The sequence below is a fragment of the Humulus lupulus genome, chromosome X (genome assembly GCF_963169125.1).
Source record: "Humulus lupulus chromosome X, drHumLupu1.1, whole genome shotgun sequence".
NCBI lineage: Eukaryota > Viridiplantae > Streptophyta > Magnoliopsida > Rosales > Cannabaceae > Humulus > Humulus lupulus.
This window is the reverse complement of record NC_084802.1, coordinates 138,096,165-138,113,799: the sequence shown is the minus strand read 5'-3', so window position 1 is coordinate 138,113,799 and position 17,635 is coordinate 138,096,165. Positions and strand designations below refer to the sequence as shown.

Below are 17,635 nucleotides of genomic sequence, written 5' to 3'. Positions count from 1 at the left end.
CACCACTCTCTTTTGCCTTGCCTAGTTTTCTGGGTGGCTTTATTTCTTTACCCTTCCACTAACAACAGGTATTTCTTTAATATTCCCAGTGATTTGGGATTAGACACTATCTCTTGTGCCTTGTGGTTTCAACTTCCAATTTTGATAGATGGCCAAAACCCATATCATCGTTAATGGTATACTTTATATAATTGTTTTTTAAGTCTCGAGTTAAATCTATTTGGCTTGTCTTGCAACTAGAGTCTTTGGTTGTCAAGTTAACTCGTCCATTGTCAAAAGTAAGGAAATCATTTTTTAAATATTCTCTATGGTGGAGCGATCGTCATTCTTATCTTGTTATGTATATATAATATGATATACTTGTGGATCATTTTTCTTTCTTTCTTTTAAAAAGGCTAGTACGCAATAGGTTATCTAAGCAACCCCCCATATAGACAGATCGAAGTTCGTTTTCGTGGCCTAAATTGAAGCACAAAATACAATGGTTTTTGTATACAAACAAGAAATAAATAAATAAAACAAAAAACATGGCAAAACAAAGAAAACCACCTTTGAAGGGTAAAATAGAATAAAAACCATAGAAAGCCACATATAGCACCAAAACAAAAATAAAAAATGTTAAAAAAGTAAAAGAGGCCCACGATTGAGATTTGACCGGTAGCGGACGCTATTTAAAGAAGTTTTTTTTTCTGATGTTTAAAGAAGTTGATAAAGAACCTTCCCAATACCTTTGAAGGGTTTTGTATTATTTTTGTTTTCTTTCTTTTATATTTACTTTTATTTTTCTTCTGGGTGGAGGTTAAGATACCGAACAAGTAGTTTTTTTAGGTCTTTGTATTCACACCACTTTTTAAGCAAAGTTATGTAAGGTAAGCAATCCGTGTACTTCATCCAAAATGCCACTACTGCCTTCAAAATCACCAAATCACACCCTCCTTTGGTAAAACAAATTGTACCGACAGAATAATTAAGTGACCTGACCTATCACATTTCATTTTTGGTTTATCATATTACTTTCCTTTGATTTTCCTTATAGTAGCATGTGATGCCAAACCAACTCCATTAGTAGTATAGTAAAAAATAATCAATAAGCCAGATTTTCCGGAGAGGGGGAAGGGGAAAAAATTCTGAAAGTCATCATAATAATTGTACCCTGCCACGTGTGTATATAAGTGCTATTAGTTTCATTCCGTTTTTTAATTTCACCGCTCAATCTAGAAAAAAGTCCAAGTCAGAAAAAGCGCCTTAGTGCACTAAGGGCAAAGAGCATGTGATGTTGAGTTGAGCCCAAGCCGCCGAGAGTTGAACGCAGGTGTTTGGCGTGAACATATGGAAACAAGACAGGCTCTGGCGCTTGCCTTCGGCGCATTGGGAGTTGCTTTTCTTACCTATTAGACTATATTATAATTAATAATGATTTCCTTCCTTCCTTCCTTTTTGAATTTTGGGTTGTGAGACAAAGTATGAGAAAAAAAGTACAAAAAATTTAGGGGTGGTGAGGATGGCTCGTTTGGTAAAATTGGTAAGTGGCCCAACTCCAAACATGGCACATCTTTGGTCCTCTACAACTAGTTGTTGAATGTTGATGTTTGTTCTTTATTGTTTTATTATTTTTATTAAATTCCTTGTTGGAAAAACCGATAGTATGACTAATTAAATTCCGCAGTCTCTCTCATCGTGGTAATTTTGTAAATTAAAACACTACTCTATCCTTTCATCTCTCTTTCCTTCCTTGCTTCTGTCTTTTTTCCCCTCTTTTCTCACCATTGCATATTTCATTTTATCCACCCAATCTGCCAAATCTTCTCTATTTCTCGCCCATTGCTCACCAGTTTCTGTTTCTCACCTCTTTCTTCCCTCAAGAAAGAGAAACCGTTTTATATATATATATATATATATGTGTATCGAAAAGAATAAGGTTTTTAGTAATTTTTTCTCAAATTCCTGGGTTCAGTTCTTTGATTTCTTCTTCATAATTTCCGGATAGATCGGTAACTTCAGCTGGGTATGTAAGTTTCACTGGTTTATTCATTTTTACTGGTCTTTTTTTCGATCCGTTGGTGGTAAGATTGATTTTGAAGATACGTTATTTATTTATTTATCATCGTTTTGTTTTGTTTGTCTCCTGAACCTGAGCATATTCAGAAATTTGGTCATGAGTTTGAAGTTTTAGTTTTTTTGTTCGTCAATCGACATTTCTACGGACAGGTTTACTGTGGGTTTCTTAAATAACTTAAATATCTACCGGGTATTCTTTTGTTTTTTATTTTTTTAAATCATTTTGTATGTGAGTAGATTTTGGGTTAAGGACATATATTTACATGTTTATTGGTGGCCGATCTTCATTACAAAAATAATAATAAATAAAAACAATTGAAACATTATTTATTTGACTCGTTCACTCCATGTTTTGATTTGTATCTCTTTACGGAAATCATTTCCATCGTTCTGGGTATGGTTCATATATTTTTTCGGTTTTTTTTAATTATTATTTTAAATTTTGATCGATTGCCAGGTTGGAAGCTTAAACTCCATTTTTGTAATGGTGGATACCCATTTTTTATGTGAAATTTATTCCCTTCAAATGTTGCGTTATTGGGGTTTTAGTCTTCTGCTCATAATTCAGAAGTACCCTATTTCCCTCTGAGAGGAATAAAAGTCATTTTCCTTTATCACTACAAATGCGCCATAATTTTTCCTTGGTTTCTTTAGCGTTTGAAATAGAGTCTTGTAACTCTTATAATTTGTTTATTCTCACCTGCGAAGTATTTTTTAAGCTCGTTGATTGACTAAAATCCTAATCCTATATTCTCATTCTTTGCTTCATCAGATCTGCTACTGATTGTGGATTGTTTGTGCTGAATTTTTCTCTGAATTGTTGTGTTTCCCAAGCGATTTTTTTTATCAGCCCTAATGCAAGGGCAAAGGGGTACTATCGGTTCTTTGCCTGAAACACTTGACTTCGAGCTTGGTGCTACATCAAATAATGCTGCTATAGACCAGCAGATATGCTGGAACAATATGCGTAATCCGTCCGAGAGCCGTATGCAAGACTATTTATTACCTCCCAATGATATGAATATGGCTTTTGTCAATTCCATGAACCGTGAAGGGCAGAACATGAGCAGGTGGTGCTTAAATGAAGCTAGTTCTAGCAATACACAGAATGAAATTGGTACTAGTGAGCGAAAAACTGAACATGTGTGGCCACCCTCAGGTCCTTGTGCTGTATCTAGTGCTAGGTTAGATGAGCAGCGCCATGAACCAGCTGGTAACACTTCAGCTGACAATAATTTGAACCCTATCTTTGCTCAAAGTTCCCATTCCGAGGTGGGAATTCCTACAAATCTTAACATAAATGCAGCAGGTTTTGTGGGTCGTGGTGGCAGTAGGAGTCAAGTTTTAGAATATCCTAACCCATACAAAGTTGGTGGATCTGATATGGAGCAGAATCGATCTATGAGTGGTTCTGATCCTTTTCTACTTCCTTCTGGGAGTGCTGGATTTTTGGTGGGAGAAAATGACAGCAGGCAAAGTTCATTGGAAGGTCGCCGGATATCTTGTAAAAGAAAGGCTATCGAGGGACATGTTGGACCATCTTCTGCAAGTGGGAGTTGTAGCTACTTTCAGCCTGCAGAAGGGATTGGAAGGCCCGGAGTTCCTGCTCAAAATAATGCAGCAGGCAGCAGTCTCAGCTTATATGCTTCTGAAGAGGGGAACCCCAGACTTGGATTAGGTGGAAGAACAATAACTTCAGACTTCCCGGAAAGCTCTCGCAGAAGCTTCCGTGCAAGGACTACTTCATTGAATCAACTTAATGCTGCTGCTCCTATATTCTCGACAGGGAGGACTGTTAGGCGTTCCAGTGTTTTGGCATCCCAATCAAGTCTTATTCCAGCTGATCATAGTCTAGACTTAAGGCCAGCCTCAGTAGTAGATACTATTCGTAATCAAAGCCAGCCTGCCATGATCGATGTTCCTCCTTTGCCACAAAATGTACAATCGTCGAGATGGAATGGAGGTTCTAGTTCAAGACATGGCAGTTCATCAAGCTCTGTTGCATTTGGAGATAGCGACGCACAACCACGAGATGATTTAAACCATAGAAGTTTGCCAAGAAACATGTTGGATCTTCCCATATTTGTACCTGCAACTGAATTGAGAAATTTGGTTCGACATCCAGCAAATAGAAGTTTAGCTGGGCCAAGTTTATCAATTCCGGGAAATGTTGTTTCTACACCACGGACTGGCTCAAGTACAAATGTTCATCCACCATCTAGTCCTGTCTGGGCATCCCATCACAATTCTACTCCGCAGTATCCTCGTAGATTTTCTGAGTATCTCCGCCGATCCTTGTTTTCTTCTGTTGGTACTGAGCCTGGGGGGCAAAGCAGTAATTATGTGCCACTACATTCTGGTCAACCTGCTTCCCCACAGGAGGTGGTTCTTCGGCCTGGAGCTAGTAACCAGGGTCATCATTCACACCCAAGGTCAGCATCATGGATGGAGAGACACAATGATAATGGGTTGGGACTTCACTACTCCCTACGAAGTTTGGGTGCTGGTGCTGATGGAAATAACAGCAGGCTTGTATCTGAGGTATGCTCCATTAACACCCTCCTTTATATTGCATGAGTTTGTTCTTTTAGTAGTCATGCAAAACTGATACTGTAGTGTGGAATAAATTTCACTTTATGGTGTTAATCCCACAATGGTTGCCTATCATCTTACAAAATATTTGGTGATTGTTGGATTGATGATTGCTTGGGTTAGGACTGCTAAGTATTTTTCTCTCCCAATGCACACGGACTAATCAATGTATGCACACATTTTTATACGGGACTGCCACGCATCATGTTGTATTTGGACAAATTTGTGTTGTATGTGTTTACTTAAAAAGTACATGAATTTTTTGTCGTTGGAGTATGCGTTTCCAATGTTTCAGTACTTAATAGTACTAATACTTAAGTTTTTCTTACCTCTGTTTCACTAAGGAGCTCACTGTATTCTCTTTTTTTATCCTTATTTTAGCAGATTCGCAATGGCCTTGGTCTCATTCGGAGGGGCGAGAGTTTGCGATTTGAGGTTAGATTTCTATTTTTGCTAATTGATGTTAGAACATGGCTATTAATTTTATTGTTTTCGCATCAAGGCTTGTCTTATTCTAGAATAGATGGTTCTAGCGTTAATGTAATGACTGATGTATTGTTAGAAATTAGGAACATGAATTTGTTCTAATTCTCAGCCAAGAGATGAATAGACATTCTGTTACCTGATTCAAATATTATCCTATGATGTTTGGTGCCATTGATAAGTGGTTTACACTTTACATTCCATCTGAGTGGAGTGTTAAAATCTCGAGAAATTGATCATTTTAGAACAGGCCCAACAACTTTTGACATCTTAACAACCACCACCAGAGGTACATCTCCCTCCGTAAGGCAGGATTGTAGATGTTGGCCGCCTGACCTTTGGTGAAGCATTTGGTACTCATATGTTTTAAAAGTCTTCTGGATTAGAACATCAATTAGGCAGTATCAGAAGGGGTTTAGAGAGCAGGGAGCTTATTGGACTTCACATTTTTCACCACGTCAGCTCCGAAGAGAATTGGATCTCTCTCTCTCTCGGGAGTTAAGCGAGTACACAATTCCTTACCTTTCATTGTTGCAGTCAAAGCACCTAAGGATGACTTTTAAAAAGCTGGTAGTTTTTTACTTCTTGCGTACTCTGGACAAATTTGTGATCTGAAAGTGGACTTGTGCTTTGCTTTTTGGTCAGGACGTTATGATACTTGACCCCTCAGTTTTTATGGGAGTGGCTGATATACATGATCGGCATAGGGATATGCGACTTGATGTCGATAACATGTCTTATGAGGTAAGTTAAAATGAAAAGAATTTTAATTCATCCTCATCTGTGTTTACCAATTGTTTCACTAATGCAGTCCTTGTGTAAAATTATAGGAACTGCTTGCTCTTGAAGAGCGCATCGGAAATGTTAGCACCGGATTAAGCGAAGATACGGTACTTACTCGCTTGAAGCAGAAGAAGTATCCTATAGCAGAAAAATATCAATCAGAAGCTGAACCATGTTGTATATGTCAGGTAATGACTTACATAACAATTGCTATTGTTTCTTGGTTTCCATGATCCTCAAATATTGTTGTAGTCTAGTTTAATAATATGTATATTTATGTATAGATATATTATATTTTTGTTCCTTGCTTGAATTATATGCTACCATACACGCAGGAGGAATATAAAGAAGGAGAACATATAGGAACACTTGAATGCAGCCATGATTTCCATACCCAATGCATAAAACAATGGTTGACGCACAAAAATTTGTGCCCCATTTGTAAAACGACAGCGTTGGCATTGTGAGAAGGAAGCCACATAATCTCTTCTTGTCTTTCTTTCAGTTGAAACCTTCATTCATACTTTATCACAAGCCACACATTACCGCAAGGCCAAGAGTCGCCAGAACCCACATTTATTACTTGTTCAATTTATTTTTAAAGCCAATTGTTTGAGTCCAACCCGAAATTCCGAATTGAGGAAACCAGCTTAGAAACAACTTTCGTTTATTTATGAATGACTGATTTATATCTCAATTTACTGAGGCTCCTCTTTTTTTTTTTTTCTTCCCTTTTTCATATTCAATTTCTTATATTCAGATGACATTAATAACACTAGATAGAGTCTATTTGGTTGGCTTGATATAAACTCAAGCTTTGACTTGGTTTTGCCTTATTCTTGCAAATATTTAATCTTTTTTCTTTAAGCGTGGTTCTATTCTCACAACTGTAAGGCATTTCAAAATTGGAGATTTGAGGTTTTATGCCGTTTTGCAAAATTTTGACCAAACTACCCCTTCCGGTCAAAAAACTTCTCTCTCCTCCCTCTTTCTCACTCACGTCTCAAGCCCCCCCTCTCTCCCTCTCACGTCCCACTCTCTCTCTCTCGAAACCTCAATTAATCCTCCATCCCTCCAATTCAATCCACCTTCACATAATTTTCCTCATCTTCCGTCTCTTCTTTTCTTGTCTTACTCTTCCACAAAACAAAATTAGTAAAATACCCAAATCATAAATTTTTATATCATTATTAATGTTTTTATTGTTTAAAATAAAATCCGAAACTTAAATCCCAAAAATATTTCCTTAACAAACAAATTCATGGATTTCCAACACTTTTGTATGTTTTGTTTTGATGGCAATTTTTTTTTTCTAGATCTGAAAATTTTTTAATGTGTAGAATTTCAAGCAAAAATTCTGTTTAACGATAGTTTGCGATAGTCCTATGACAATTTAGCTTCTAAATGAAATTTTCATAGGCCTATCGTTAACCATCGTTTTAGCATCATTAAGTATATTTTTAGCATCGTTTTGGTCTTTAATATCAAGTTTTCCATGGGACCATCATTAACCATCTAAGTATCATTTTGGCCTCTAAAATTAAATTTTCATGGTACTGTCGTTAATCATTGTTGCATAAAATTTAATGAAAACTTTGATGAGGCATTACTTTTCACTAGGTTGTCTGTGTCTAGGTGATTATGTTTTTTTCTTTTCTTGAAGTCTACATGTGCTGTGTGTAAAACCTAAATTTTCAATAATTTAAGTCTCAATCTTCATTATAGTCTTAAACATACAGATCTTGAAATTTAAGGTTCTACACCTTCTAAACATGTAGATCTTAAAAAATAGTAAAAAAAAAAAACAATCACCTCAAATTGACAAAGGAGTGAAAAATTATGTCTCACCAAAATTTTTACCAAATTTTTTGCAATGATAATTAACAATGGTATCACAAAAATTTTGATTTTAAAGGCCAAATTTTCATAGGACCATCGTTAACAATCGTTTTTGCTCAAAATTTTAGAGATAAGACTATTCCAAATTTTAAGTTATGTTGATATTTTATAATTTAAAGGCATTATTATGCATCTTTCCAAAAAAAAGAAGGTATTATTATGCACCAAGCCTCAAATTTCCCTTTCAAAATTGTTATTAGCATGATTAATATGTATTAAACCATTCCATCATAATATCTTCGCTCCAGCCTGCTTTAAGGTTAATAATTTATTTTATTACGGGCATAAATTTTTTTATTAAAATTACTAGATTAAGCACAAATTCATTCATGGGTGCTTTATTTTGTTTATGATAGTAAGATATTATGGAAGGCTGAGAATTCGGTGGTTTGTCGAAAAGCCAAAGGAAAAGGAAAGATGAGGCTATGCCTGTAAAAATGGGTGTACAAGGAAGGCATAAGCGTGTTGCTAACACGCCCTACAAAAATTGAGCCACCTTGGTAATTGTGAATTTGGTCTCCAATTAAAGTGAGAATTTTTAAAAAATTTGTTTTGTATAAGATTAATGTGCAATAATATGCAAATTATATATATATATATTTTTAATTTGTATGAAAAAATTTATTAAAGAAAAAATTTATTATATGAAAAAAAATTAGCAGCTAACTAAAATATGATAATGCCACATTTTTTTTTATCATAATTATGTTTTATTTGATTTTAAAAGTTTTTTTATTTTTTTATTTTTTTTCAATTTTTTATTTTAATTATTTTTTTAGTTATTTTTTCTTTTTTTCTTCCTTACTTATTTTTTCTTCCATTTTTTCTATTTTCTTTTTTTTTTACCAATATTTTTTTCATCTTTTTTTTCTTTTCATTTTTTCATTCTTCTTCTTCTCATTTTAATTCATTTATCTATTTTTTTTTCTTTTATTTGTATTTTTTCTTCATATTTTTCAGTTTTTTATTTCATTTTTATATTTATTATTTTTTCTTTTTATTTTTTTTCTTTTTTCACATATATGAGCTTCTTTTCTTCTTCTATTTTTTCATTTTTTCTACCAATTTTTTCATTCATATTTTTTTTTTCCAATTTCCATTATTTTTCTTCTTTTTCTTTTCACTTTTATTTATTCATCTAATTTTTTTCCTTAATCATTTCTTTTGTTTTGTTTTTTTTTTTTCATATTTTTTTTAGTTTTATATCCTAAGTTTTTTTCCTTTTTTTTCTTCATTTTTTGTACTTATTCCATTTTCTTTTTTTCCCACTTTTCATACATATTTTAACATTACATAATTATTTTACTATTTTTTATTTATTATCTTTTATTATTTTAATTTTTTTAATAGTTTTTTCCACTATTTATAAAAAAAATTCAAATCAATTTTTTCAGCATTTTCTTTTTACTGTAACCCTTATAGGAACACCAAAATTTGGAAAGAAAACTAATAAAAATATGAAAACATGAATGAGTAACCAATTACCCTAATGAGAATATTCAAATCTAGAAAAAAAAATTATATGAAGAAGATGGGAGAGAAGGGAAAGGGGGTGGATCTGATTTTTTTTCTATCTTCAGATCTGTGGTAACTGGTTACCTTCCCGTTTTTTGTGTGTATATTTTTGGGGATAACTGGTTACATTCATGTTCTTTGTGTATATATTTCTGGGGTTAAATGATTACCTTCACGTTATAATGTGTGTGTATATTTCTAGGTTCTTTATGGTAACTGGCTACCTATGTTATTAAAATCATAGTTATTTCTTATTCTTTTTTTTAATGAAGTGTTCTTCTTTTTCCTTCAAATTTGATGTTTATTTTCATATTTAATATGAGTAACCCGTCACCCCTCTTATGGTATCTGGTCACTCCTCTTATGGCAAAAAGTTACTTCTCTCAGGATAACTTGTTACCCCTCTTGGTACAAGTTATTTAACCTAGGTCTAGGATTTTTTTTACATAACTGTCAAAGATCAATCAAGTAACTGGTTACCTTACTCAAAATTTGGAAAAAGAAACGTACAATCTAAAAAAAAAGGAAAAAAAATGTTTATAATAAATAAAAAATAATTTTAAACACAATTCATATTTAAAAAAAAAAAAAAAAAAAATTGCAAAACAACCAAAGACAAATTTAATATAAAAAACAAATAAGCTAAAAAAATAATAATCAAATTACAAACATACCCTTCAAAATTAATAAAACTTGATTAAGAGTAAAAATATGGCATAAACCAACTTTTATACAAAAATATGGAAAAATAAATCCATAACAGTGAAAATTCTTAAAAAAAGTCATAGATTAACTTTTTTTTTGAAAATAAAAACTATATTTTTGCACACTCTATTAAAATTCTCATATAAAATATAATTTCCTCTATTAAATTCCCAATTGCAGGCCCTACAAGCGTGTTGCTAAAATGGGTTAGAGCAACTCCAATGTAAGGAACACCAATAGTTATTTATGATAAAAAAAAAACACCAAAAGTTATTAAAATTCTTCAAATCGTTCCAAAATATAATTTTTTATTTTCTCTCATCCATATCACCTTGACAACTTTTCTTTTGAAAATTATTCTAATGCTAGGAAACTCCAAAAATTGCCCACTATGGTCTCACACATCATTATTTAAAATTTGCAATATTTTATTTACTTTATATATAATATAAAATATTAAAGATAGAAAAAGTGCTTGCGAGTGTCACCGTTACTTCAATATACCCAAGGCAACCTTTGACTCGAATGCTTTGGCTACATTTAGAGTAGCCAAAAAAGAGTCCATGTCAGCAAGCACTCCTCCAAGTAATAAGCATTAGAGTTGCTCTTAGATATGATATGCCTTTTTTTTTTCTTTTTTTTTTTTCAAATTTTCACAACTTCTCCAACTAACTCAAGTCTTTTTTTTACTCCCTAATTTATTGTTAATTTTTTTTCTTGTTGAATTAATATTATTGGGTGCTTCTATGGTGTACTCCATTTTTGGGTGTATTGATGCACTTCCTTTGTATTTTTGGTACTTAGATAGTTATAATTATATATTTTTTTATATATTGTATACAGTATAGTTATTTAGGACATAATGCAAAGTTTTAAGAAATTCAAAATAATTTACAGTGCTAAAATTAGGGTTCAAATAGTCTGTTTCACACATAAAAAAACAGACACGTGTAATAGACTGTTTGAACAATGTTTTTGGCACTGTAAATTATTAAGAAAAAATCAAAAAATTTGTAGGATATCCTATATAACTACAATATGCACAATCATATAAAAAAAAATTAGGATTATAATTACTCACGTGCCAAAAATATGAGGGGGACACCTATACATCCAAAAATGGGGGCATAGGTGCACTCTAGAATTTATCAATATCTTTTATTGTGGGATATTTAAGGGAAAAAACATTCGAAGGTGAAAAAGTTATGATTTTATCACTACTTAGTCTGGTAATACTCACTAGGACGATACATGTCACATGGTTAAGCTAATAATTTTTTTTTTAAGAAAACTTAATTTTAAAATCGAGAAATTATTTAAAAATATATTTTCATTAATAAAGTTAAATTAATTGTATTAAACTTTCATATTTATTAAAAAAACTATATTTATTAAAGGAATTTTTTTGTTATAACCAAAAGCTATTAAAAAATAACATTTTTACTGTCACACGGAAATAATAACTTTTGTACGACATAGAAGTTTTATTTACAAAAATATTGTTTGCTCACTAAAATTGCTTACCATTCATTCGCAGGCGGAACACTCTTTCTCACGTGACCCACGACCCTGATTACACTACAACAAGAACAACACCATAACTACAAGCGATCTCGATCTGACAGCAACAACAACAATTTCTATTGAAATGGCAACGAGCTCCAACAATGGGAAAACTCCATTAATGCCGACGATCTGATTGTGCAACAATATTTATCATCAAGACAACAACGATTCCCTTGAAATGGCAAAGACAACATTCAATCTCAAAGAAAACCAAGACCAAATTAGGTAAGGAACAGAAAAACCAAATTACAATTTGGCAAAAATTGAATCATCAAATTCGTCTAAATAAACTTATAGTTGATGCTTAAATTTTGTAGAAAAACTTAGATCAAGAAAATATTACAATCGGGTAAGTTTTTCTCATATAAATTCTCTACATTTTTCATCAAATTATGTTGGAATATAATAATATAGCAAGAATTATTTTAGTTTTTCCTCTCATTATCTAATCAAGTCTGGAAGGATAGACACTTAATTGAAAAAATGGATATTATTAAGAAAACAGTGAGTGAGGAATTTAATCTTTATTTATTACTCGTTGCTCTCGCATTGTTGTGAAGTTGTTTGCGTGTTGTTGGAAATAATAAATCTATTTTGTTTACATTTTAGGGAATGGAATCACCACCAATCCTAATTCAGAGCAACGGAAAAATGGGATGACCACAAGAATTACATTGATTTTGAACCTAGTAGGGAGTTGATACCGAGAGATTGCAAATGTGAAGAACTTGTACACACATTGTTGCTGCAATTATATTGCAACCCTACAACAACACACATACAACAACAATATCAAGTGAAGGAAGGCTACCCGCCCATGAAAATAGTGCATGGTGCCAGTCTCCTTTTCTACATGCATGTTAAAATGAAGGAGACAGACTTCACAAGATATCCATTATGTGTGAACACAGTCTACGCATGTAAAGAGCCGATAATAACAGAATAAGTGACCGTGATTGATAATGGTCCACGAACACCAGAATCAACCATAGAGCAACAAGAATATGAAATCACAAAAGAAGACAATGAAACACTTGACTTCATTGACTATGCAAAGTTAGTCACTATGGAAATGGTAGAGCAACTGGAGAACAACCAGAATAAGGACCACCCACTAGACACTATAGATTCGCTCATCATCACAAACCCTCGCCATCAAGAAATTAAAATTTCCCAGATCTACAAAGATAAAAAAAAAAACAATAAAAAGTGTGTTCAGCTACTTCGCAATAATAAATCACTTCCAATACAAGGTGCTGAAATCATGCTCTAGAGAATACAACATTATTTGTTTGGACAAAAACTGCAAGTGGTCCATAAGAGCATCAAGGAACAGAACAACACAAGCATTCACCATCAGAAAATATTCCAAAATACACACATGATAATTGGAAATCAGATTCTGTGATCAACAACAAGCAACATCAAAATTAATAGGCGACTACATCAAGCCAAAATTCCTCAACCTAAAAACAATATGCACTGCACTAGACATAAGAGGTGACTTGAATGATAGATATGGTATAAAAATGAATTATTTTAAAGCATGGAGAATTAAGGAGCAAACACTCAATGCATTACAAGGAAATGCAACAGAATCTTACAACCTCATACCAAGTTACTTGTACATGCTACAAAAAACAAACACTGGATCAATAGTGGACATCGAAAAAGAAGAAGATGGTAGTTTGTTGTTTGTATTCATGGAATTGAATGGAATTGTTGATGGCACTTTCTTGAAGGCTGCATATGGCGGAACATTGCTCTATGCTAGTGCACAGGATGCAGGAGGTAAAATATTCCCACTTGCCTTTTATATAGCAAGTCATGGGAGTGGTTTTTCACCAAATTAAGAGAGGCCTATGGAGTTAGAGAAGACCAGTGCCTAATATTAGATCGACATGAAAGCATCATCAAAGCAACAAAAAAGTATTCCCAGAAATAACACATGCCTACTGCATGTTCCACCTGTTAAGAAACCTAAAACATCCTACAAGAACACATGAAAAGGAATACAGCGTACCCTTCTTTGGTGCAGCAATAGTGTACACAGAAAAGAAATTCGAATATCATATGAAAGAACTTGACAGGTTGGATATGCGCATTGGGAAATATTTTGAGAAAAGTGGATATGAGAAATGGTCAAGATTCCACTCCAAAAACAATAAGTACTCAACAATGACTTCCAATATTGCTGAGTCACTGAACGCAGCCACCCTGGCAATTAGAGAGGTACCCGTAACAACACTTTTGGAGTGCTTGCGTGGATTACTCCAAGATTGGACATACACAAACATGACACTAGCCCAACAAACAATGACCAGATTGACACTAGTTGCACAACAAGCACTCACCAGCAACTTCATATACACTTTGACACTTATTGTATGATTGCCAATTTTTTTTTTTTTTAAATATTTTTGGCAGTTTTTAATTTCGTAGCTATTGTGTTACTTGTTGATATGTGGAACATATCATATGGTTGTTCTAACGTTTTTTTGTTGTTGCTACACTATAAATGCAACATATAATACACTCATTCACAAAAAAAAAAAAATCATATTATTTGTCTTATTAATACAGGTAAAGCCAACAAATGAATATCTATTTTAGATATTCAAAGAAGATAAATCATGGATTGTAAACCTCAAACAATGAACATGCACATGCAATAGATTTCAGAAGGATGAAATGCCATGTGGTCATGCTCTTGCTGTGATGAAGGAGACGAACATAGACCCCTGCAATTACTATTCACATTACTACACAACAAAAATATGGTTAGAAACATATGATGCAATAGTGTATCCAGTAGGGAAACAACGAGAATGTGAATTACCAGACTATGTCAAAGACATCATTGTTGGAAAAACAATCAGAGCACCTAGGAGAATAGGCGTAGTGGGCCCATTGTATACCACAACAAAAAATTTCTATTTCTCATATAAACAATTTATATGATCAAGAAAACATCCAGACAATTAACATACAATATTATTAATAATGCAACATATATATAAATATACAATATATTTATATATATCATATAAATATATACATAAATATTCAAGAACATGAGTATTTACCTCTTAAAGCCTATCAAGTGTCCTTGAGTCTTTTTGTATATATATTGATCTTCCTATCCAACGTTTTGAATACTCAAACCACGATCTTTCGAAGTGTTTTCTACACCTCAAGATGTGTGTGGGAACATAGAGAACATGGGTTTGAAATTTAGGAATCACAAGTATTTCTCAACACATGAGATTTTAGATTATGGTCTGAGAAATGTTAGAATAAAGAAGAAGTAGATAATCTTTTGTTTGACAAAAATTCTGAAAACAATTCTAAATTTTTTCCAACTTGTGTATGACACTTGTATTTTGTATATATATATATAGGACAATTCTTCTATAGGGACTTCACTTTAAGCCCTACCGGTAGGGCTTTCAGTGTTTCTCGACCTGCGAACAGTTTTCGGCGCGATTTTTTTTTTATGACCGTGTATATTGTAGCTATTTAGAGCATCCTGCAAATTTTCAAAAAATTCTGAATAGTTTACAGTAACGAAAACTAGGTTCAAACGTGTTGTTTTCCACTCGCATAAAAAAAATTAGTCATGCGTGCAACAACATGTTTGAACCTAGTTTTCGGTACTGTAAACTATTCGGAATTTTCTGAAAATTTGCAGGATGCTCTAAATAGCTACAATATACACGGTCATAAAAAAATCGCACCGAAAACTGTTCACGGGTTGTAAACACTAAGAGCCCTACCGATAGGGCTTAAAATAAAGCCCCTATAGGAGAATTCCCCTATATATATATTCCTTCTTCTTATTCTATAACATATATATATAGAGATAATTGTATCAACTTATTATTCCTAATAATAATAGTAATATAATAATATCATAATGATGATAGGAATTGATTTAGGTAAATATCTAACTTACCAAATATGAAAAAAATATTTTTCAAATTATTAAATAGTTGAATAAATAAAATAAAAATTATACATATACAATATTTGTACATTGTTACACGCATGGCATAGTCCCTAGACTGTGTCATGTGTGAATAGCAGTGTAATCCATTTTCAGGGATATTTCATTTTTATTTTATTTATTCATTTAACTAAAATCAATCTTCCACAAAATAAAATATTTATCTTTCTAAGAAAAAGATGAGAGACATATTTCAAAATTTAAATTTTAAATTCAAAATAAAAAATTCAAATTGATGATCATCATTATCATCATCTTTTAAAATTCAATAAATCAAAAATTATTTTTGACTTACCAATTATATTTTCTTCCACTCAAATAAAATAATTAATTTCAAAAATTTATTTATTTATTTATATATATGAATTTTGAAAAATATATATTTAAATTAATAAACATATTTTCGAAAATTTAATAATTAATTCCAAATTAATTATTTAACCTCAATTATCATATAATTATATACTTGACTCAAAGAATAAAAATTTTCTCAAATTTCCAAATTACCCTTGTATCAACTCTTACATTTATATGGTGTTGATAGAGCCACCCTAGGGACCTATAGACCTATAATATCAAGCTCCAATAAATATTAGATTATTAATAAAAAATATTTGATTTAGTAATCATATTTATTAATCTCATGATTACTCTACTATAAATATGAAATTGAACTCTTGATAATTATAGACATATATTTACAGAGTACTTTATTAAAAAATAAAGTATCTATTGATATAATCATTACATACAACGATAATCCTCTATTATTGGCTCATAATTAAAAGGGAATAAGATTACCGTTTTACCCTTTTAGCTATATCTTGTTCCTAGAGTACCATTGACTTTACTAGTGAATGTTGTGTCACAACAAGTTTGCGACGTGAGCGCTCATAACCTTTTCAGTTCCAAAAGACAACCCAATGAGGAACCATTATTCAATCTAGAAGAAGGTATAGATTCCATATATGTTAAACTATGTCTCCAGCCATATATATCATTGAGTCCCCAAAGCAATTGTTCTTAGGCTGATCATTCTGACAAACCTTAACGCATAAATCAAAGGATCAGATGACATAATATATAGGAGTTCATAGCAACCTCAGGATTAAGATCATCGTGTATATGATCATCGTTTGATGTGTTTAATTAATACTATGAAATGGTGTTTAAACAAGTATTAAAAAATCACATCTGGTCCAGTTCTATATATCACTATATATAATGTACCTTCACTAAAGTGTCCTACTACACTAGTGTCCTGGATCTAGTCACTTGTATTCATAATACTAGTAAACTGTACTAGCAGTAATTAATCTAAATATTCCATAACTTTATTTTACTGTGAACTGTTTTAAGTTTATTATCTTTATCTCGATCCTCTCATACCAATATGAGATTAAGACCACACAGATAAACTTTGGAATTTTATGATATTTACTTAATATTATCAACATAATATCGGACATAGTCTATATATATAATAATTCATTTCAATTATTTATTTCATTTAAAACATTTGTCAACTACAATTGCTTTAAGGGCACTATTCCCAACAATCTCCCACTTGCCCTAAAGAAAATTAAGGCATCTCTTTTAATATGTCAAGCACATTCCCCTAACCGAATTTGTCTAACAAAGTCCTTGTAACAGTTTTGTTAGAAACTATTTTGAAGTTATCTTCAAGATCATTAAATCAATTATGTAAAATTGTCTTGAGTTAAATGATACTTCATTTCATGTCTTTACCCTCTCATGATTTCTAGTTCTTCTAGAAAAGTTGCATCTCCATTGCTTTCGCAATAAGATACTAACTGTGTTATTTTAGTCTGAAAACCTTTCTAGAATGACAAAGAACTCAACTAAATCAAATGGCCTATTTAACTGCTCGTAGCTGTTATATTTCGACTTTTGTGGTGAAACATACAAATCTGAAATGTCTAATACATTTCAAGATTAATGTGTCTCCTCCATAGTTATGTAAGCTGATTCAAATATCAATATTTGAAGATTTAAAATTAGTTCATC

At 32.2% G+C, this 17,635-nt stretch overlaps 1 protein-coding gene across 8 annotated transcripts; it reads left to right on the top strand.

Moving 5' to 3' along the window:
* The first annotated feature begins 1,322 nt into the window (after positions 1–1,322).
* On the top strand, positions 1,323–6,613 carry LOC133804539 (probable E3 ubiquitin-protein ligase RHG1A). Of its 8 annotated transcripts, none has more exons than XM_062242693.1 (6): positions 1,323–1,522; positions 2,831–4,599; positions 5,032–5,085; positions 5,779–5,877; positions 5,964–6,104; positions 6,252–6,613. In XM_062242693.1, exons 2-6 carry the CDS (start codon positions 2,914–2,916, stop codon positions 6,381–6,383), a joined length of 2,112 nt encoding a protein of 703 aa, XP_062098677.1. In that variant the 5' UTR covers positions 1,323–1,522; positions 2,831–2,913; the 3' UTR covers positions 6,384–6,613. The 8 variants fall into 8 exon arrangements, 4 of the variants coding, with proteins under 4 accessions (XP_062098677.1, XP_062098678.1, XP_062098675.1 ...); XR_009878526.1 differs by lacking the exons at positions 1,323–1,522; positions 6,252–6,613 and adding exons at positions 1,686–2,005; positions 5,384–5,639 and having other exon boundaries at positions 5,035–5,085; positions 5,964–6,101; XR_009878527.1 differs by lacking the exons at positions 1,323–1,522; positions 6,252–6,613 and adding exons at positions 1,686–2,005; positions 5,379–5,639 and having other exon boundaries at positions 5,035–5,085; positions 5,964–6,101.
* Positions 6,614–17,635: the final 11,022 nt, after the last annotated feature.

Excerpts from the sequence above, each read along its gene's own strand:
- LOC133804539 (XM_062242693.1), top strand. The coding sequence starts at position 2,914 with ATGCAAGGGCAAAGGGGTACTATCGGTTCTTTGCCTGAAACACTTGAC. Across the intron at positions 4,600-5,031 it reads ACAGCAGGCTTGTATCTGAG|CAGATTCGCAATGGCCTTGG; the intron begins GTATGCTCCATT and ends TCCTTATTTTAG. Across the intron at positions 5,878-5,963 it reads TCGATAACATGTCTTATGAG|GAACTGCTTGCTCTTGAAGA; the intron begins GTAAGTTAAAAT and ends GTAAAATTATAG.